At 35.0% G+C, this 23834-nt stretch overlaps 1 protein-coding gene across 1 annotated transcript in view; it reads left to right on the plus strand.

The window, feature by feature from the left end:
* Positions 1 to 23834, plus strand: part of PTPRQ (protein tyrosine phosphatase receptor type Q) — a 267228-nt gene that overhangs the window by 90285 nt on the left and 153109 nt on the right. Inside the window, 7 exon segments of the mRNA XM_020993501.2 lie at positions 12798 to 12958; positions 13576 to 13692; positions 13695 to 13720; positions 15933 to 16101; positions 18431 to 18721; positions 19002 to 19277; positions 19654 to 19805. Of these exon segments, the coding sequence (XP_020849160.2) occupies positions 12798 to 12958; positions 13576 to 13692; positions 13695 to 13720; positions 15933 to 16101; positions 18431 to 18721; positions 19002 to 19277; positions 19654 to 19805 (1192 nt within the window).

Here is a 23834-nt window from a genome sequence, read left to right on the forward strand (position 1 = left end):
ATGGATAGAAGTTAAAAAGAGGCAAACTGAGGCTTGATATGAGGGGAAAATCCCAACTCTTAGTGGCATAGGGTAACAAACTTAAGATGGACTGGTGAAAAACAAGAGAGTGTAGAGGGTAGAAAGCCAGCCTAGGAGGCAGAGAGATCTAGGTTCAAGACTTGCTTCTGGCACATAGAAATTGTGTTACCTTGGGTGAGTCACTTAATCTCTGATGGTTGCCCATGGTTCTCTGGGGTTATGAATTACTGAGAAGATGCCTACCTGCATCAGTAGGGAAACTTTGCCTACCCTGATGAAATCACATCCTCGCTGCCTCAGAAAATACCGTGGTAGTGGGTTCATCCATTATGAAAGCCTTTAAGCAGACATTGGAGATGCTGCAGAGGGGGCATAGATAGGTAGACTAGATGGCTCCTTTCCAGTTCTGACACTCTGTAATTACTAGAAGCTTCCAAGACTCTCTGACATGCAAGAAGCTTTCACCCTATGTGTCAGAGGACTGTGTATGATACATTTCTTAGGAGGAAGCATTTGTGGTATTTTGCATTAAAGGTACAATGCTTCTTGCTGAGAGAGAGAGAGAGAGAGAGGAGAGAGAGAGAGAGAGAGAGAGAGAGATCAAATAGGAAATGATCATTGTTTGCCCCATTTTTTTGTATTAGAATGTTTCCTTCAGATGGTATTAATATATTCTTTTGGTACTCAACATAAAGATTTACACTTTTACTATGGCATTTTATGTTATTACCATATTGAGATAATCATATGATTGAAGTTTTAGGAAGTGCTCTAGAAGCCATACTCAAATCCATTCTACTGTTGAGTCTGGAAGGAGCATTTCAATCTACTGCTCTATTATTCTACTCAACATCCTTGTGACCTTACAAATCAAAACACCCATCTCTGGCCACTACTGCCCTGTATGTACCATTTACATGTCATAACTGTCTGCTTGGCTAATAATGACAAAAAAAGAAAATGACAAATGTTGGAGAAGACGTGGGAAAATTGGAATACTAATGCATTGTTGGTGGAGTTGTGAACCACTCCACCCATTCTAGAGAGCAATTTTGAACTATGACCAAAGGGATCCAGCAATACCACTACTAGGTCTGTATCCAAAGAGATCATAAAAAAGGGGAAAGGACCTACATGTACAGAAATATTTATACCTGTATATGCCATTTCCCACCATGAAAATGTATGCTCTTGAGGGTAGGGCCCGTTTCACTTTTAGAGTTGTATCCCTAGTGCTTGGCAAATAATAAGTGCTTAATTAATTAATTAATTTTTTTATTTCTTTGCTACTAAATTTATTTTTTAAACCGGAATAATATTTTAAATTTAGAATTCCATATTTATAATGTTAACCAAAACATCATGATTATTCTCTTCTGTACTTTAGTATTTTTCACTATTGATGGAGCAACATTAAAACAAATTAAATGGTAGTACCCTGAGTTTCTTTTCCTTCTTTTAAGATGTTTGTTTAACGAAGACTAAACCAATGAGAAACCATTGTGAGCATGCTCAAATATCATTGTATGGAGACTCAGGAGAACTAACTATGACAATGTTAATGGTTGTGATATTTTAAAATAAAATTCCAAATGTTTACAAACATAAAACAAGAGATAATATGTGTAGTGGAAAGATTGCTGGATGTAGAGGCAGGACAGCCTGGAGTTAAAATCCTCCCTCAAATGCTTACAAGCTGTATGACTGTGGAAAAGCATGATTATGGAACTCAGTTTTCTTATTTTTAAAATAAAAATAATAAAACCTGTAGTTTCTACCTAAGAGGCTTCAAATGAGATAATTACATAAGTTTCCTTATAAACCTAAAGTACTATACAGCTGTGAGGTATTATAACTATAATTACAATTATTATTATTATTATTATCAGTAGTAGTAGTAGTAGTATTGTAGTTTAACTATAGTGACCAAAACTATTGACTTCCTTTTAAAAATCTATAGTCTTTTTATATCGATTATAAATACACTTGTGCTTTTCTGTTGCATTTTATTTTTAGTTTACTGGAATTACAATGATTTTCAATGTTAATTTAATTAGTTTCCACATGATAATGGAAGGGGGAAAGGATTTATTAAATGCTGAATATGTGCTAGTCACTATGATAACACTTTATAAATACTACCTCTTTTGCTCTTCGCAACAACACTGGGAGGTAGGTGATATTAATTATCCCCATTTTACAGTGGAGGAAACCAAGCAGATAATGGGTAAGTGACTTGCTTAAGGTCACACAGCTATTAAGTGTTTATGACTGGATTTGAACATAGGTCTTCCCAACTGTACTACCTAGCTGTCTCTGATATTGTTTGTGTCTCTCATTCTTATCATGCATTTCATTTACTAATATTCTAAGCACCATGAAAGTATTTGCTTTTCATCAGTGATTGTACTCAATTCCAATCTAATCACCATACTTATAAAGTGTCTTCTGTTCTCTGAATGGAGGCAGCTAGGTGGCTCAGTGGATAGAGTGCTGAGCCTGGAGTCAAAAACACCTGAGTTCAAATCCGTCCTCAGACTCTTACTGTGTGACCCTAGACAAGTCAATTGACTGAAGAAGGAAATGCAAACCACTCTAGTATCTTTGCCAAGAAAACCCCATGGACAGTATTGGTGTGATATGGTCCACAGGGTCAGGAAGAGTCAGACATGACTGAATGACTGAACAATTAGTACAACAAATTCTCTGAATGAGAAGGTAATGGGGTGAAAGACCCCAATTGTATATTAGATTGGGCTGCTAAAGAATTGATCATGTCTTTTCTTGGGATGGAGGCTAGCCAGAGTTAAAGCAACCAGTTATTCCATAGACACTTAGTAAACTCTTTATGGCAGATGAATGAATGAATGCAAGAATGAATAAAAGAAAGAAAAAGAAGAAAGGAAGGAAGGGAGAAGTAAAAAAAAAGCATTTGTTAAGTTCTTCCTCGATGCCAAGAATGGTGCCAGGTTCTGGGAATACAAACGAATAAGCAAGATGGTCCCTGCCCCCCAGGGAGCCCATATTTTTATCAGGGGGGTCAACAGAGAGAGGAAGGGTCAGCTACAGGGGGATGGAAAGGCCAGTAGTCCTTAAGTTTCAGTGGCAAAACAGAAGAGACTGCATCTTCTTTAGTGCAATTTCTAGTCATAAAATTATGAAAAACAGAGTTTCCAAGGATATTACAATCCAATATGATTGTTGGGACATTCATTGGCATAGTGATGAGCCTGATGTTAGGAAGACCCGGCATCAAAATCTTTTCTCTCTGACATTGATGAACAAGTCATTTAAACCTTCTCTGAGCTTTAGTTTGCTCAGCTGTGTATTGAAGATAACTGGATCATAGGTGGGGATTAGGAAGGGACCTTGTAGGTAAGCTAGTCCAGCCCTGCCACTTGACAGCTAAGGAAACTGAGACCATAGTCTCATAGGATAAAATGAAAGCAGGAAGAGGTCACAGAGGTCATTAACCCCCTCATTTTACAAATAAGGAAATTGCAGCTCAAGGAGCTTAGGTAATTCACACAGGATGACATTAATAAGCATCCGGGGGGAATTTGAATACAGGTCTTTCTGACTCCAGATCTAGATCTAGGAACTTGCCTAATATTATAGAGGTGATAAATGACCAACCTGGGATTTGAACACTCATGATAGGCACTATGAAGTTTATGTGAGGTAAAGTGTTTTCTAAATGCCAGTTACTATATATTGTAATGCTTCAAAAGGTTTTATCCAGTAAGAAGATTATAGTGATGGTGAACTCAATATGAAACAGTGGCAAAAGTACTGAATTTGGAGCCTGAGAACATGGTTTCATATCCCAGCTATATGACCTACAACCTGAGGGAGCTCAGTGAAATCACTTCTCCTCTAGGCCTCAGTTTCCAAATCTGTGAGATGAGCGAATTAAATTAGATGGACTCTAAGATCCTTTCTAAGTTTAAGCCTATGGTACTTTTTTTAGCTTTATAAGGTCCACCAGAACTTTGATATTCTATTGACATAGTCATTAAAAAACCAGGGACATTTCTGTGCCCTCATGAGGTATTGAAATAGGACTCTGGAGATTGTCCGCTCTACTTGGCAGAACAAAATTTGAATTTGAGGCATGGGTGATCCTGTGTGGCAAGTAAAAGCCCTGGCTGTGGCCCCTGTGTAGCGTAAGCATTTGCATAAGCTAAGTATTTGATCCAGAGAGGACCTTGAATGAATAATTAAATTGGGATGGGGCAATTCAGAAGGCTTACGAAAGGAAATGACTTTTAATCTATTTCCAAAAGGATGTATGATGGACAGTAATTCAAGAAGCTCGATCATCGATAGGAAAGCTGAGTAGGAAATTGCACTTGAGAGTAGGGGAAAAAGCAAAGGCATGGAGTCAAGCTGGGTGAGTTGCATGCAGGGACTGGCATAGCCTTGCAGAGCTGCTACTGAAGGAAATATATTGGGAGAATGAAAGATGAGGGAGAAGTGGAACCAAAGTGACAAATTACTGTATTGGGAGGCAGGAGACTTGCATTATTTTCTGACTCTGGTTTCTTCTACAATTGCCTCGGGTATATCATTAAGTTAGATGACATTTGTTGGATGTGCCGCCCTGGATTTTCAAATGAAATTTTGAAAAATTATTTGCCAACACTTATTTTGGGAAGCATCAGCTTATGTCTGAGAGAGAAAAAAAATGTATGGTTCTAGACACACACAAAAAAATTCCACTTTTAAAAGACTTGGTATGGTTGATTCCTGGCAGAACAAGATGAGTTCTTCACAACCAATAAGATCAAAGTCCTAATATTGATATTAACAAGACTAGCCTATCACTGATTAATCAATTTATTAATGGAAGATACAAAGACAAAAAGGTACCTACCTTCAAAGGATGTAAATTCTATTGAGGAGGCAACAAATGCATCACTCAGGATATGCAAATAAATGCAAGAGGCTTCGTTGTTGTTTGTTTATTTGTTATTGGGAAGCCACTACCAGCTGGAGGAGGGAGATTGGGAAAGTTGGCACAGAGAAGGCAATATTTGAATAGTTTTTAAGGAAACAGGATTCTGAGAGATGGAGGTGAAATAAGAGTGCATTCCAGGTATGAGAGGCAGCCAGTGCAAAGATCTGGAGAAGAAAAATGGAAAACCAATTGTGAAGAATAGCAAGAAAACCAACTTAACTAGAACATAGTATGCAAAAAAGTAGTAATGTATAATTAGATCAGAAATTAGGTAAGGTTGATGGTGTGAAGGACTTTAAAAAGTCAGTAGAAACAATAGAGATCCTATGGAATTTATTAAGTAGGGGATTGACAAGGTCAGACATGCGATTTAGGAAGAGTACTTGGAGTGCTCTGGGAAGGATGAATTAATTAGAAAGGGGAAAAAAGAAGTAGAGGAACCCAATTAGGAAGCTGTTGCACTAGTCTAGGAAGGGATGATGAGGATCTGTACCAGAATGGTAGCTAGGTGGGTGGTTAGGAGGGGGCAAATCAACAGATGTTATTACAGAGGTAGAATCGGTTAGACTTGGCAGCTGGTTGGCTTAGAGGTAGGGGCGTGGTTGTTGTGTATATTGTTTTCAGGGGTGTATTTCATTTTGCTGTGCATCAGTTCACACAAGTCTTCCCATGTTTCTCAGAATTTCTCATTTGAATCATTCATTACAGTACAGTAGTATTTTATCATGGCCATATACCACAATTTTTTAGTCATTTCTCACCTACTTTCTTTCTAGTTTTTTCCTTTTTTCCACAGCATTTCAATTAATTGGTTAAAGTTCAAAATAACTTATTAGCTCAGAGCATTTCCACTGAACTGTCAATTTTATTAGTCTAGTCCTCCTATCATTTCCTTTAATTAAAAGAAAAATCTAAAGCATTGGGTCTGGGGAATAGAAAGCTGAGGGATAAGTAAATGCTATGAAGGCATCGTTAGAGAGTGTTGAGTCTTTTTAATAATAGGTAGTATTTATTTAGTGCTTATTAAAGTTGGTCAAGCACTTTCAATGTGTTGTCTCATTTGACCTTTGCAACAACCCTGTGAGGCAAATGCTGTTATTATTCCCATTTTAAAATGAGAAAGCTGATGTTGAGAGAAGTATCTGAAGAGGTATTTTAACTCAAAGGAGCCATTATTGACTGGAAGTCCACCACTCTCTCCACAGTATGCAACTTAGCTGCCACACTGTGAATAAAGGAAAGGGAGTTTAAAATACATCAAGACAACACTAATCTTTCTGAAAAGATACTCATGTATTCCTGTAACTGGAGGTAAAAGTGTATACTGTGTGATCACTAAGGGACCTTTCCTGCCTTTTGGTTGTTTTATTTGAAACCAATTAGTATTAACTCACCCTGTCCAGCTTTTGAGATGTAATGAATAGATATCTGGATTTGGAGTCAGAAAGACCTGGGTTCAAATCTTCCCTCAAGCACCAGCTATGTGACTGTGGGTAAATCAGATTGCTCACTGTGTTCCTCAGTTTTCTCATCTGAAAAAGGAGGAGGTTGGATTTGATGACCTCCCAGGTTCCTTCTAGCTATGTTTACAATCTGATGATCAGTTTGCCTTTCTAAAGGGTAGCTATCTCTACTGTTCTTTTTGAATGGGGAAAAGAATTTTGTTTAAACTTTCTTGATTAAATAGTGTGAGAGATACTGCCATGTAAAAACTTTATTTTATTATTATTCAACTGATAGAGAGCAGTTTCTTAATTTCCCAGGAATAAGAAATTCTGAGCATTATTTCTATGACCTTATCTCAGCCAAATGCATGTCAACAAAGTACTTTCAAAACTTTGATTGTTTTTTTTGGCCTAAAGATTTTATTGTATTCCGTCAAACTGAGCTCTGCTCTGGTTAGTTATAGTTCTTAATTATTCCATGAATACATCCTCCAAAATATCAAATGTTATGCCTGATTCTCCCCTTGCATATGGAGGAATGCACATTACTAAATGCAGAGAAGGAAGGAGCCGCCCCCACATCATCTCCCATAGCTCAGTTTATCCTCAGCTTCACGGAGACAATTAATGTCCCTGAGCCAACAGCAGCCGGACAGGCCCACAGTAAAGAATGGAACAGATTGTTATGAGTTATTAAACTGCCCCCTTTTTCCACAGAGCAGAGTGTGACTATGAAGAACATCTTATCCTCTCCAGGTTATCCCAAAAGTCTTAGAGCAATCTTAAGCTTTAATAGTTTAATAGTAGCTCAACTTAATAGTTAATTAATTTAATAAGAATAGTTAATAATAATAGTTAATAATAATAGTTAATAAACTTGACTGTACTAAGACTTTGGTAGCACTGTAATAGAGGAAAATAAACATTATTTTCCCTTCTTTTCTCATTATCCCTAAAATTTTGTCAGCCTACTGTCATATTAATGCCAAACTGACTTCTTAACTACTTATACACCCATTCTCAAAACTGGTAATTATTTATTATTAGACATCCCCAATAAGAAAGTCCAAGCCATAAGCTTATTTTGATGAATCTGTGATCTCATTAATGTTTCTACTCTATGCATGGATATAGATCTCCAGACCTTTCACACTTTCTCAACCTATGTAATTCTTGTCTATGTCTTTTTGTAAAATCTTCAGAGAGGAGGACCTTTTCTCTGAACTGGAGGCATTGCAGAATAAACATAGCTGGAGTGTTGGAAAGACCTCGGGGCCATCTGAGTAAAACAAGACCCTGAGAGGAATCCCCACTGCAGTCTCCCTAACAAGTGATCATGGAGCCACTGATTGAAGACCTCCAAGAAGGGGGAACTATCACCCTTCAATGTATTTTTGTATATCTCTGATTCTTAGGAAATGTTCCCTGGCATCAGAGCTAAATTGAGTTCTGACTCCTGAGTTAAACAGAATAAGTCTAATTCCTCTTTTATAATAATAAAAATAAAAATTTATATAATACTTTAAGGTTTGCGGAGTGCTTTACAAACATTACATTATTTGATCCTTACAACGGCCCTGTGAGGTGCATACTATTTTGTTATCCACATTTTGCAGCTGAGGAAACAGAAACAAACAGATTGAATGATTTGCCCAAGGTCATATAGCTAATAAGTGTCTGAGGCTAGATATGAACTCAGTCCTCTTGACTCCAGGCCCACTGCTCTATGCATTGAACTACCAAGCAGTATCAAAGAAAGCAAAATTGAAGATAGCTAACCCATTTCCCTGAGGCTTCTCTTCTTCAGTTAAACGTCTTCATATAACATGGACTCAAAGACTGTCACCATCATGGTTAGCCCTGTTTTTGCTATGCTCTCTGGTTTATCAAAGTCTCTTTTAACTGTAATGTCCAGAACTAAACACAGTTCTCTGCATGAAGTCTGGCTTTAATACAGCCTAGGATAGCTTTAACTTTTTTGGCTACTACACCATCCTACTGACTATTATAGTATAATATTTTTGAGACAAACTACTGTCTAACCATGACTCCCGTATCCTGTACTTGTGAAGTGGCCTTTTAGAATCTATAAAACTTTACATTTATTTCATTTTTATAATATATATTATTTCCCCAATTACATATTAAAACAGTTTTTGAAATGATTTTTAAAAGTTTTGAGTTCCAAATCCCATCCCTCCCTCCCCTCCCCCTTCCCTGAGAGGGTAAGCAATCCAATACATTTTATACATGTGCAGCCATAAAGCATGTCTATATTAGTCATTTTGTATAAGAAGACTCAAAAAAAAAGAATGAAAGTGAAAATAGCTACTGAATTTCATCTTTTTAGATCAATCCGCTTCATATAGATTCATTTGTAAAATGAAGGTAATAATAGCACCAATTTCCTATGGTTGTTGAGTAGATCAAATGAGATAATATTTGTAAAGCATGGGGCAAAACCTTAAAGTGATATATAAAAGCTAACTTATTGTTGCTGTTAATATAGCCTGTGATGATTTTTTGGATCATGATTCTGGCATCCTCTGGTTCTTTTTAGTAATTCTGGGTATCTGGATGATATTTAGAGTGTGATCCCCTCACTTTCCCTTACGTGATCAGTTTGTCTCCTTTTCTAATCATCTATATCTTTGGTGTTGTCTTTTCAACTTAATAGATAGATAGACAAACAGACAGACAAACAGATAGGATCTGCTGGAGCTGGTTCATTCTAGCTTGCAAGAACCAATTGTCAAATTTTCAGTGTTAGCATCTACATCTAAAATGTTACACATCAATGTTACAAACAAAATAATGTAAATTTATTCTTTTATTGATTGTCTAGACTTATGAGATTAGGTATAAAATATTAATAGTGCAGATTAAATTTAAAAGTATGTCATTCATTTTTTTTTGTGGGAGGGAAAGTCAGCACACATCTGCAATAGATGAATTCTATAAATTTCCCATTTAACACCATATCAGAATCTTTATAAATAGTCATTCTTCATTCACTTCTTTTTCTTCCTTCCTTCCTTCGTTTGTTCATTTGTTCCTTTCTTCTTCCTCTTCCTTCCTTCTTCCTTCCTTCCTTCCTTCCTTCCTTCCTTTTCCTTCTTTTTTGCCTCTTTTTTCATTACAGTATTTAAACAAGTGGTGGCAGGCTTATAATAACACATTGTTTATTCTTCTCATCTTTATCCTTTCTTCTAAATTGGATTTTTAAAAAAATTGGTTCTAAATATTGGATCATCTTGGTAAAAACTGTCAACTGATTCTGAAATAATTTCAACATCAATGATCAGGTGTTTCTAGTCTGTTACTACATTGTTCACTTAGGGGTTTTTTGGGTATTAATTGGTATTTGTCACATTTAAGATTTGTTGGTTATCTTAATTAATAATGTATTCATCACAGTGTCTGAGTTTTGCATAAAATCTAGCTGAACCAGGAAATTTGTAGACAACAAATAGAATTTAAAAGAAACAGAACTGCTCATGTTTCTTTGGAGAAAATTTCTCTTAATTGTCAATAATAGAACCACCACATTTGTATTATGCCAACTTATTATCTGATACACTGTGTAAGGAAATGGCTTTAACTACTAACATAAGCTCCAAAAAAATCAGGGTACTTTACACTGATGTTTTCCTATAGTATTTAAATATCAACAATAGTAACAACAACAACAACTTTTTTACCTTCCTTTTCTATATGATTTATTAAAATATTAAGGGCTTTGGGGGTCTAGGGAGATTTAGTGCTCTGGTAGATTTTCCAGGCAGAAGGCATATATATTTAAAATATGATTTTCAATGTGAAAATAACTTAAGTAGTTTATTTTAGGACACTATCACAGTTTTTCCAGAGTTAAATTTGATTAGCTATTCATAGTATTTTGATGACCTGTGACAAATGAAAAGAGTATAGAATTGGGTAGAGTTACTAGATCAGATCATCTTGCTTTGAGAGTGATAAATGCAGCATAAAAATTATTTAAAGATCTCATAGTATGTCAAAAGTGATAGTAAAGAAAGCTGTCACCACCATATCTATAAAGTTATGCTGAATGAAACTGTTGACAGTTGGATCTCATTTGCCTGATCCAGTCTGTCTACAATCTCATGCACTGGTTCAATAATTTTTCATTATGATGAGCTTTCCAACTATTTTTCAGTTAAAAATCTCATTTTTAAAGAGGCTTGCCTGCCTCTGTGGGAAGAAAGTAATCCCTGGGAATATGAAAGCCTTTCTGCTGGATTATAAGCCCCTTTAGGGCAGGGAATGTGTCCTATTCTTCTTGACATCCCTACAATGCCAACCACAGTGTTTTGCAAATAGTACTATTTCAATAAAAATTTATGGAATGAATGAGAAACTGAATAATATCTGAAATTAATTGTTTTAGTTATCACTGTTAATGTCCTTAAAATTACCTCTTCTTATTATTCAGTGTCCTGAGGCTTTGAAAACAAAAAGTTCATTTTCAGAATCACCAAATAATGCCTCAGTACACCATAAAGATTTTAACCCACACATATTTCAAAACTGTAGGAAAAAAAGTTTCCATAATAACTAGAATAAGATATAAAATTCTATAAGGCATATGTAATGCTTGTTCCAATAAAATGTAAGCCATTTGGGATCACAACAGGTTTTTCAGTTCATGTCTTTTTATCCCCAGTCCCTAAGACAATGTCTTGCATACAATGCATGCTTAATGTTGTCAAATGAATTTAGTGTAGAGGATTTTATAGCTGGAATCAAGGGTATACTGGTAAATGTTTAACAACTGGCTCTCCAAAAGCTATACCTATGCATATGACACACTTTTAAGTTTAATATCCATTATTAACATTTTCTCCATCACTTTCTTAAGTCTAGATAACCGAAAAAACAATAAATCCAGCACTGATTTGTAGTATTTGCTAATTTCTGAGGTGTAACTATTTACGCAGGAAAGTTAACAATTGGCTCTTGGCTTGAGCTGGTCCTGCGTGGAAGGGACCTTAGAAATCAATTAGTTCAGCCTGTTTATTCTACAAATAAGGAAACTGAAGCCTCCCTATTCATTAAATCACTTGCACCAAGATAACACGTTTAGTGAAGACAGGATTGGCATTCAAACTCTTATGCTTTTAAAGTCCAATTTTTTTCCCAAGTCAGGAGTATCTATTTGCATAAGATTCACTATTTCAAGAGCCCATGACCTCACTGATGTGGTTCGTAGTCCAGTGGTGCAGTTCACAATCCATTCCATCCTTCCCATCCTGTGCAATTCTTGCTCTTGTCTTTCCATAAATCTTTCCCATTGATTCCACCCAATGTGCCAGGGGTGGGAATGTTCCATGTTATCGGTTGCATTATCCTTCATTTTTGTTTCATAACTGATTACTTCCTTTCTTGGTTCTGCATCACTCTGATGCTGTATCACACAGTTCTGTACCATTCTTCACTGGTAATGTATTGCAGGCTATGCACACTCATCATATACTTCTCCTTCCAAAACCTCACCTTTTAGATTTCATGACTCACAGTCATACGTTATCGTCAGAATAATATTGATGTGAAAAGATGGGCCTTTATTTCAAGGAGAAGTTAGGAATCATTAAAAGCACTGCTGAATTTTCCAAAGGAAATTTATTCAATTAATCAAGCATTTATTAAGCACCTACTATGTACATGCACATGCCGAGTCCTTGGGATACAAAACCAACATTGAAACAGTCCCTTCAGGGGCAGCTAGGTGGTACAGTGGATAGAGCAGTGGCCCTGAAGTCAGGAGTACCTGAGTTCAAATTCGGCCTCAGACACATAACACTCACTAGCTGTGTGACTCTGGGCAAGTCACTTAACCCCAATTGCCTCACAGAAAGAAGGAAAGAAAGAAAGAGTCCCTTCCTTCAAGGAGCATACTTCCTATCGACTCTGTCCAGCCTGTTTTCTTTCTTTTGTTTAATTCTATAACTGACTCATTGTTTACCTGCAGTAAATTAAAAAAATAAAGTATAGAGTCCATCAAATTCACCCCCTTATTTTGCAGGTGAGGAAACCAAGGCTGAAAGGAATGAAATGACTTGTTCAGGGTCAGCTAGCAAGCATTCTGAGGCAAGATTTATACTTGTTTCCTTACCTTTAAGGATGTACTTGAAAGTAATAGGCTTACATTTCTTCCAAAATATTTTATCATTGATGATTTTTTCTTATCATTTTTTTAAAAATTCACCCCATTTATAACAAATTAACGAAGTTCTCTTTGTGCGTTTTGGTACCTTCCAATTGTTAAACTCAGAATTTGTGTGTGTGATTTTTATATTTGTCACTTTAAGCAGATGTGTAATTACACATGTATATATCATCTTTCTCTTTAGGGATAAATCATCACTAAAAGCTATTAATGTAACTGAAACATCATTGGAATATGCAGATTTGGAAAATAATATTAAATACAATGCCTATGTCACAGCAAGCACAAGATTTGGTGATGGACAAATTAAAAGTAACCTCATTAGCTTTAGGACACCGGAGGGAGGTAAGTTCTCATGGAAACAAGCTAATGAAAAATGTAATTCTGTTCAGAAAGAAAAAGGATCATATGTCAAATCCTAAGTAAGGTTTTTTTTTAATTGGCACTGAAGCCCAAAATCTAACACTGACATAACTGTACAACATTGAATTATCTGCTGTATATTTCCTCTGTCCCTTATTTGTGTATTGCATAACCCCATAATTCCTTGCTTAATTAGGTCTCCACATGGCATCTGACTCCAGTCTTGCTATAATGTTGCCCTCTGGATTCTAGGCAATAGCTCTATTAGAGGAAACAGTGTTTTATGAGTTCATTCTGTTATTTGTTGGAGGAAACCCCAGTTATATCATTCAGAGACACGATCTGGCTTACGTGGAATTCTTTGCTGTATTATTTTAGTGCTCCACCCCCAAGTTCTTCAGTTCTGCTGACCCCTTCTCCCAAAAAAGTGAAGAAGTAGCTTTGTCAGGTTTATTCCACTCCTTTATTGGAGTTGATTAAAATGCATCCATCATTTTTTAACATATCCAAAGATTTAAAAACAATAACATTGACATTCTAGGCACCTAAAATATAATTACCAGTGTTTGAGAAGATAAATACTGTTTGTTTTCCTCCAGCACCCAGGGATCCACCAAAAGATGTCCATTATGCAAACCTTACCTCCTCATCAATAATTCTTTTTTGGGATCCTCCTTCAAAGCCCAATGGGATTATACAATACTATTCTGTTTATTACCAAATAATTCAGGTACTTTTATCCAGGTAAGACTTTATTTTTCCCTCAATTTTTCCCTGCTCTTTTAATTTCCATCAGTGATAGAAGAGGTGATCTCTAGCAAAGAAAGCTGGGCTTTCCTTTATAATTAAAATATTTTTTTTTCAAATCTATTCCTGACATAAAATGAAATTTGACATTGAGACACACATATTCCCATATATTTGTTATTAATTATAATTCAAATGGAGGCAATATGCCACTTCAGTAAATTTGACAAAAGTATTGGAATAGTTTCTAAAATACTATATTTGCATTTTAAAATCAACAAATAAATATTTACTAGTATAGCACTTATATAATAACCTCTTTTTTTTTTAATCTGAACTGAATGCTTCCTGGATTATCTGTAGTTTCCTGTTGTCCATAACAGTATCTTCAGCCCTCAATTTAAATGATTAAAAGTAAGCACTATATCATCTGTAAAGTGACCATGTAAAATAGGGCCTAAATGTGGCATTAGGAGCTTCTTCATGTAAACATGAATAGCCCTTTTTGCAAAAAAATATTTTGTCACTTGCTATTCATCCAATTTTGACACATTTAGCCTTTATTAACTATTTTAAAGAATGTTTTGAAATGTAGGATCACCACTGCACCGGGTGGTCACATTAAAAAGTATCAATAGGTACAGTGATTCTCATATTTCTTGATGTTCATTTGTCTATTTCCCTCCTCTAGAATTAGTCTTAAGGATAATCTAAATACATACATTATTTATTTAAAGAATTCGGAATGATGGTACAGAAATGATGCAGATTGAATGTGGACAATTACCAGAGACTGACCAGAACAAATAATGACAACTGCAAGGGTACAATGTCTTTAGTATGGTTTTGTAGCCTTGTTAGATCATTTTAAAGCCCACACGGATATACCAACCTCTTCAGAGATCTATTCTTTATTCTGTACTCTTCTTTAATCCTCATTCATGTAAATTGTGACCTAGCTTTCCCATTTGATAATTGGGAAAACTGAGGCTGTAAGGAGTTAAGTGACTTCACCACACAGGTGGCCAATAGCAGAGTTCAGAGGAGATGCCTTCCAGGCATGGGAGTAGCCTTGGCTAAAGTAGGGAAATGAGACTTGGCTGGTCAGGTTCAAGGAACACTCATTAGGTTAGCTTGGCTAGAATATAGAACATTGGAACGGGAAGTAATGTGAAATAATTCTAGAAAAAATAAGTAACAACCATATTATGAAAGGCTAAGTGTGTAGTAATAAGGAGACATTAAAGATGTCTGAGCAGGCAAGTGACATGGTCAGACTTGTCCTTAGGAAAATTATTTCATCAGTAATATGGATAGAAATAAATCTTATTTGCCAGTCTCTATCACCCAATCTACAGAAGAGATGGACCATATCAGCACCACCTGCTTCACAGAATTATTTCAAGGGCTTAATGACATAATAATAAATGTAAACACATGTAGTATACCACTCTCGATTTTGCATGATTATCTTAATTAACAAATTATATTGTTTATGGCTAAAGAGACCAGTGAAAGTCAACACCTTCACTTCAACTTATACCTTTAAATAGTTGCCTGAACCATTGAGTAGTAAAGTGACTTTGCCCAGGGTTACATGTCTAGCAAGTGTTAGAGGTTGTAGCTGGTTTCCTCCTTCCAAGGCCAATCTTTATCCACTAGATCTTACTGTCCTTTTTTTTTTTTAGTGTCTAGGGAAAAAAAGAACAAATACTTTAATGGTTTATCACAGTATGAATGGGGGAAATACTGCCTGGCAGAGTGAAAAGAGTATTAAACTTGGAGTCAGGAGAAATCATTGCAAATTCTGCCTCTAATGCTTATTAGTTTGATGATCACAAGCAAATTAAGGGAGCCATATTGATTCATCTGAAAAATGAGAGGGTAATAATATTTCCCAGGGTTGTTGTGAGGATCAAATAAAATAACATGTTAAGGGCCTTGTAAACCTTAGCAATATTAATATGACCCAATATTATTATTCCACCAAAATATTTGTAGAATATATGATAAAGAATTGTACAAAGTAACAGATTTTCAGTCCCCAAAGTCTGTTTACGAATTCCCAGGATAGAGAATAATATTGACCTATAGTGAATTTTAGGCTACAATAGAACATTTTGTATTATAGACTATTATTTTGAAAAGTATATATGCAATTAAGAATAACTCAGCCTAAATTACCTCAAACATTGTGTTTATATTTCAGAATTTCACTCTCAATGATGTAGTCAGTTTTTCTGACAATACGACTATATCTGCAGTAATAGAAAATTTGGCAATATTCAGCTACTATGTATTCTGGGTGACAGCAAGTACTTCAGTTGGAAATGGAAACAAAACCAGTGACATAATTCAAGTATACACAGATCAAGACAGTATGTAAACTGAGACAATATTTAATTTAAGAAATGTATTTAACTTTAAAGATTTAAAGTTGATTTCAATAGCTTTTACAAACTATCTCTACTAGTTATTAAATCTTCTGAATACTTTAGATAACAAGTAAGTTTATGAATCACTACTTAGAAAAATATTAATTTAAAATACGTTTTATATTGCTGTGAAAGTGCTATTCTTTTATTTTTTCAGCCTCTGGAAATGGTTTCCAAATATGGAATATTTATTGCTTTTCAAAAATATTAGCACTCTGTATATGATGGTTAAATTAATGGTATAATTTCCCTCAAAACTGATTTATATGAAAAAATTTATTTTAGTAATTTAAAAATCACTTATAAATTATAGTTTAATGTATCAATTATTATCAATATGTAATGTTATTTATATAAAAGTATTAATAATTATTTTGTGGATTACTATGTTAATGTGAAGATTAACGATTAACATAATCTTGACTTTTCAGTGTTTGGAGACTCATGAAGGATTTTCTTCAACATTATTGATGTTAACTTTTTAAAAATTCATTTTTTTAATTGATGTGTTTATAGCATCCTATAGTACTATTCACAGCCACTTATCTGTTGCTCCTACAATATTCTGTAATGATAACTTTGTGCCTTGTAACATTGTATGCCTTTTATTATTTTTTTAGGATTCATTTTAAGATTGCAGTGCCATATTCACAATTAACTACTTTTCCATCTTCTTTACCCCCAGTGCTAGTATTGTTCTTATTGTTTTTATTAATATTAGGAAATATTATTGCCCTAAGCCAGATCTGTGAATCAGTCTCAGCAATATTTGTTTTTCAGCCCAGTGGTACATACTGTCAGCAGAAACCCAGGTGGTGCAGGCCTTCTTAATTTCCAATAGCTCTCAAATTGATTAATAGAAACTTCTCAAAGTTTGGAATATGATTAAAAGCTTTATATACCTGATTTTTTATTTTTTGGAGGAAGGAATGAAAGGAATGGTTTTAAATGGGAGTTTTGAACTTTTGTAGTTCTGTCATTCTTTTAAGATTTTAAAATTTAAAATTAAAAATACATATTTTAGGTTTAAAATAAATATCCAGACCTATGATTAACCCACTGTTGGTGCCTCCCACAAAAGCAAGGACAACTCCCTTGTAATTTCTGTAGTTCAGCATTATCTGTACTACTTTAAATGGTTCTGTTGTTAACTTTTCTTCCATTCATACCAGGATCAAAGTGGCTTTGTTTATATTCTGCACTTCTAGGAATGGTCTAATCATTTCAAATTAATTTAACAATTTACCTGTTAGAGAATTTGCTTCTACTTTTGTGTTTATATCATAATAACTTCCTGGTTTTTTCACCCGTATCACTTGAGTTGCCACAGAGATGAGATTCTTGAGAGGTACCTATCCCAGAAGTCCAAGTTAAAAATGTTACCAACACCTCTCATCTCCATGGCAACTCCAGTGCTTCACTGCAAAAAGTACCATTTATCTGGATGGGACCAATACTTCTAGGGAGAGTGAATCTGCTGATTACGAAGATATTATCTGTCCTTTAAGACCACCAAAATAGCCCCTCAAGCCATGAAATAAGTTACTAAATAGAATTTGTCTTTTTTCTTTCTTTTTGGTAGAAATGTGGAAACACACACACACACACACAGACATTTTTAAGTATAAAATTATATGCACCCTAATATTAGAGGGGCAAAATGAAAGTGTACTCTAAACCACCATATTTTAGTCAGTCAACAAACAATGGCTTAGTATATGGTCCTGGTACAGACTGTGGTCTTCTGCCCTAAGACCAGTTTGGCTAAATATGAAGAGGCTCCTTACTAATAGGTAGCCAGCCAGGTAATATCTCTGTTTCATTATTATAATATGCAAAAATAAGGAAAAAAATGCAAAATGATCCTTAATTTTATGAAGTTCCCCTCCATTTCTGTAGTAATAGTGGCAAAGTAGGGGAAACAGGGCCAAAAGGGGCTAAGGATCACTGTTTTTAGGCCACTGATGAATTGAACTATTATTCTTCTAAATATTTGTTCAATGGATAATGAATTGGCAAGAACAATCATGAAAATAATTTCTTGCAAGAAGAAATAAACTTCTTACCTTCAAAAGGCCTTGACCTATTTATATTAAATGAACAAAGACGATTAGAAAGATATATTATAGCAACTGGCATTTTCCATAATCAGAGATATAAAAAGTAGAAATGTATGACATGATATTTACAAAATATTCGCACTATGTGTATTCACTTGTATTTTAATTGCAATGGCTCATGACTCTTATATTTTGCTTATTATATATCGTAGTACCAGAAGGGCTTGTTGAAAAATTGACTTATGAAACTCTTTCTTCAACTGCAATAAATGTCAGCTGGTTCCCACCATCTCAGCCAAACGGTCTAGTCTTCTACTATGTTTCACTGAGCTTACAAGGAAACCCACGTAGAACAAGACCACCTCTGAAAACTTATGAGAGAAGCCTGGTTTTTGACAAACTGAAAAAATACACTGACTATATATTAAAAGTTACTCCAGCAACAGAAAAGGGATTCTCTGATTTGTATACAGCCCAACTACACATCAAAACTGAAGAAGATGGTAGGCTTAGGATAATTATTTTATTTATCAAACCTTTGCTTATTTTAAATCTTTTCATATAATTTTTTTCTGGTAGAATAATACTTTTATTTTGTAATTTTTTTAGTTTGATTCTAAGTAATAGACTTTTTTTATAATTACAACTTGCAAGTTTCCTATAGCCTTTATTGTAAGATGATTGGCTAATAATAAACATTGTTTCCATTTGTTACTAAAGCCAAATTATTTAATAATGATAATTCAACTTCATTTTGTTTTTTATTCTTTTTTTCTTTTATAGTCCCAGACTCTTCACCAATAATCAACACTTTTAAAAACCTTTCTTCTACCTCAGTTTTTTTGTCCTGGGATCCCCCAGTACAGCCAAATGGTGCTATAATAAGTTATGATTTAACTTTAGATGGACCAAATGAAAGCTATTCTTTTACTACCTCTGAAAACTCTATCATATTGAATGAGCTCTCACCATTTACGCTATATAGCTTTTTTGCTGCTGCAAGAACCAGAAAAGGACTTGGCCCTTCTTCTACACTCTTTTTTTACACAGATGAGGCAGGTAAGAGATCATCATAATGCCACCTTGCTGCTTGTGGGACCTTTTATTTTGAAAACAGGAACAACAAAGAAAAGTAAAGCATATTTGACAGTCTTCTTGCAACAGGTTCACAACTATTGAACTGCTTTTCTGATCTCCTCTAAAAATGGAGCACCAGGACCCCAAGTTGTGTTTTAATCTACTTTGGAAACTCTGGGTTTGCACTGCAAAGACATAAGCAGTTGTGGTATTTGTTTCATTTCTATTTTTTTTCAAACTAAAACACATTTATGCTATAAATCTTGGTGGATCAATGCTTTGGCCAAATAAATCTGGAGTATTATTTTTATGTTGTTAATTTCTGTCAACATAAATAATGTAATGTCTTTTTCTACAGCCCCTCTAGCACCACCTCAGAATTTGACTATAATCAATTACACTTCTGACTCAGTGTGGCTAACATGGAACCCAAGTCCTCTTCCAAGTGGTGTTGTTAAAGTTTATAATATTAAAATTCATGAGAATGAAACAGATATGATATTTTATCAGGTAGGCTTATTATATTTTAGTATATATTAAATGCCATTTAAGTTTCATAAAGGCAGCACTGTGTTTTATCTAAACTTTGTGTCTACCCCACCCATTGCCTAGCATAGCGCATTGTACCCAGTAGGAGCATAATGTATGTTTTTTAAAATTTAAATTTAAAATTTAAAGAAAGAAAAAATCCCTTTGATTTCTTTAATTTCACCAAAATCCATTTTTCATTTTCCTCCCTTTTAAAAAAGTTTTTTGTTATCTGAAATTAAGAAGGAGGGGAATATGTGGAATTTAACAAAGCAGAAGTTTCTATTCAATACTCCTAGCTCTGTACCATGTGTAATATAAGGTAGATTGCTATGACCTCAGCTCATTGAGAGGTTTCAGTCTTAGACTTTTATTAACAAAATACCTAACAAATGAATTATTGCTTGCTAGTTTAAAACTATTTTTTTAAATTAAGAATTGCATGTGGTTATATTTTTTCTCATTTAAAAATGATAGGGTAGAGAATCTATTTTATTTTGTGAAGTACTACAAAGCATTCTAATTGGTATTTAGAGTTTTAAAAAATATTCTCTTTAAGCATCAATCCAATTAAAATTCTAAAAAGATACTTTATAATTGAGAGTCAATAGGAAAATATTCATGTATTATTGTCAGACAGGGTTCTGAATATATTACAGTGATTAACATTTTTAATTATGAAAAATATGTGTTATTTTCATTAATCTTCCTTTAAGAAATATCTCCTTATCTTTTTTTGTAAGAAAAATAAAACACTGGAATGTTTATGTTTAATTACACCAAGAATAGTGAGAACAATCTGTTGTGAACATATTATTCACTTCTGTAGGGCATTACAATTTATTACTGATGACAAATCACTTTAATAACACTATTAGCTTGCCAAATGAATAGAAATAATGAAAAGGAGTAGTTAAAAGTCTATTATCAGGAACAAGGACTTTCTTGAAATCAAGATATTACTATAGAATCTGATAGGCTGGATGGAATTTGAATTACATTACTCAATAAATGTGGAATCTGTTTTCCAGAAGTGTGAAATTAGATTAATGACACTAAGCCTCTGGCTCTCTATTTTTCCCCCTGTCTAATCCTAATTTTCTTCCTTGTCTTTTATATGTGTCTGCATTTACTAAGATTTTTTTTCTCTCTAAGCTACAGTGAGAATAATCGGAAATGGATACCAGGAGAGAAAGAGAGAATTAGGTTTTTAGGGTAGTCATATTGCTAGATAGTACTTTATATAGTTGGAATTCCCATATGCTTAAATCCTTACCCAGGGAATGGGAGTACCTCTGAGTTCTTGAAGGCTATGCCAGTAAATTGGAAATTGTCAGTCATTGAAGTTAAATTTGAAATCAGAAGTCGAGTTAAAATATTTCTTCTGCTACTTAATACCATTGGGTCCTCAGTTTCCTCATTTGTAAAATGTTATAGATGGACAAAATGCTCTTTAGTCCTGCTCAGAATTTACATGGGAATACTAGAAATATGGGCTAGGTGATGCTTTATCTGTGGTCTGAGGACCAGCTCAACTAAATACTAAAGGACCTGCTATTAAAGGGCTGACCACTAGATGCTGAAAATTATTTTTTAGGTAGGTTGATGTTTGAATGAAATATTTTTTTAAAGAGAGCCAAGAGTGCTAAGAACCACAGACTTTTAAGAACCATCCATAAATATGGTCTAGAAATAAAATTAAACTGTAGGTAATCTTAATATCCAACTGTTGTCCAATGACCAGTGAGTTAATGTATTGCTGGAGGGACTTAACCAAATATAAATAGAAGATACAAAGATAAATAAGAAAACTCCTAGAAGGAGGGAATAAAATGGTTATTTAGGTACTTAATGTCAGGAAGAGCCATCATTTCATGGAATATTTGGTCATCTTGGCTTTTCAGTGCTCATAAGGAGCATAAGCATTCAGAAGGCTATGAAAATAACGAACTTAGGCATTGACATCTGTTGCCACTAGGTGGCAGAGTGGAGAGTGCTGGACCTGGAATGGGGAACACTTGAGTTCAAATGTGACCTCAGACACTGACTAGCTGTGTGATGTTGGGCAAGTTTCTTAATCTCTGATTGCCTCCCTTTCATCAGCGGTAAAATGGGAAAACAAAAGTACCTAATTCCCATGGCTGTAGGAATAAAATGAGATCATACTTGTAAAGTGTTTTGCAAACTGTAAAGTGCTATGTAAATGTTAGCTATTATTATTACAGGGAGTCCAGAAGGGAAATTCCATCAAGAGCTTGCTAAGATCTTCCCAAATGAATCGATATATAGGTAAATTTTTATTCCTTCAACCTAAGCCATTAGCATGACGGTAGATACAGTAGAGGAAAATGAAAATTATGTTGGGAAATACAGTTTGGTCCAGAGGTTAGATGTTTATCAGAAGCCTCTTGAAGATTATCATGAAGACTTTCTTTAAAAGTACAATAATGTTTTGGTTATAATGAGTGATGAACAGTGTAGAGGGAGAGATAGAGAGACAGAGACAATGAAGTGGGGGCAGAGATAGTGAGATAGAGACAGAAAGAGTGACACAGAAAGACAGAGACTGATGATATTTTACCAGCCAGTTACAGATGTAAGTCATTTATTTCATAATCAGCCATCGATGAATTCATATTATTGCCTGTATAGAGAAAAGGTCAAAAATCAAAATCAAATAATAAGAAAAAATAAAGCTTCAAATGACTGACATTTATATAGCACCCTAAGGTGTACAGAATATTTTCCTGACAAAACCCTAGTGCAAGTTTTATCATCCTCATTTTAAAGATGAAGAAACAGACAGAAAGGAATGACTGTTCTGATTGTAAACTGAAGGGGCTTGAGCTAATATATTAGAGGGGGAAGCATCGGTGGCCCCTAAAGAGCTAAAGTCAAGAAGAGCATCTGGACATGACCATATGTACATAGCAGACGGAAACTGTGCTCAAGACAGCACAATTTTAAAAGCACTCATGGAACAATTTTTAATATATCTCAAATAAAAAGTTACCAAAAGAACACAGCGAATAAGCCTCACTGTACCAGAGCAAGGCTTGCTTTATTTCTCTCTCAGGATTCTAGGGGTCCCCTGAGAGGTTTGGGAGGGTTTTTTTCTAATACTATTGGCAAGAATCCCGACTAGTTGTGTTCCCCTTGGTAAATGTTTAAACAACCTGATCTCCAGGGGAAAAATGTGTGTAGGACACACTTTTAATTTTAATATGTATTGTTAATACTTTCTCTATCACTTTCTTAAGCTTAGACGATCAACAAAAATATCAAGAACTCAAGCCCTGATTTTTCTTCTTTGCTTACTTCAGAGATGTAAATGCTGGCATTGAAAATTTAACAGTCAGCTGGAGAGCTAGTTAGAGTTTTCAGCACACCTTTGTATCTCCCCACCACCACCACCACTTAGCTGGCTGTGACTAGCACTTCAGTTTCTTTTAGCCACTTGATATCAATTAGCTTTTTTGTTGTTGAGTCATTTCAGTTGCATCCAACTCTCCATGACCCTATCTGGAGTTTTCTTGGCAAAGATACTAGAGTGGTTTGTTGTTTCCTTCTACAACTCACTTTACAAATGAGGAGCTGAGGCAAACAGGTTACAATAGCTAGTAAGTATCTGAGGCTGGATGTGAATTAAGGAAGGTCAGTTTTCCTGACTTCAGGCCCAGTGTTCCATCCACTGTGCCACCTAGCTGCCCCATCAATGAGCTTTTACAAAGACATAGTAAGAATAAAACTACAACTCTCCCCTCCTCCAACACTTGATTGGGAGAGGGAGTGTGTCTATCCCCTATCAGCCTTTGGAGGCAATGGGCTCAGAGTTAGCTAAATTGCTACATAGCATTGTTATGACCAAGTTCATTTCCAGATGCCCATGAATGAAAGATAAGTCCTTGACTCAACTACCCCTGGACTGGATCCCAGTGTTCTCTCTCATTCCCAGTAATGCTGGGATGGCTACAAAACCTGAATGCTGGGATGGCAGGATGCCACAACATT

This window comes from Phascolarctos cinereus, unplaced genomic scaffold, assembly GCF_003287225.1.
Source record: "Phascolarctos cinereus isolate Bilbo 61053 unplaced genomic scaffold, phaCin_HiC Scaffold_1;HRSCAF=81, whole genome shotgun sequence".
Classification (NCBI taxonomy): domain Eukaryota; kingdom Metazoa; phylum Chordata; class Mammalia; order Diprotodontia; family Phascolarctidae; genus Phascolarctos; species Phascolarctos cinereus.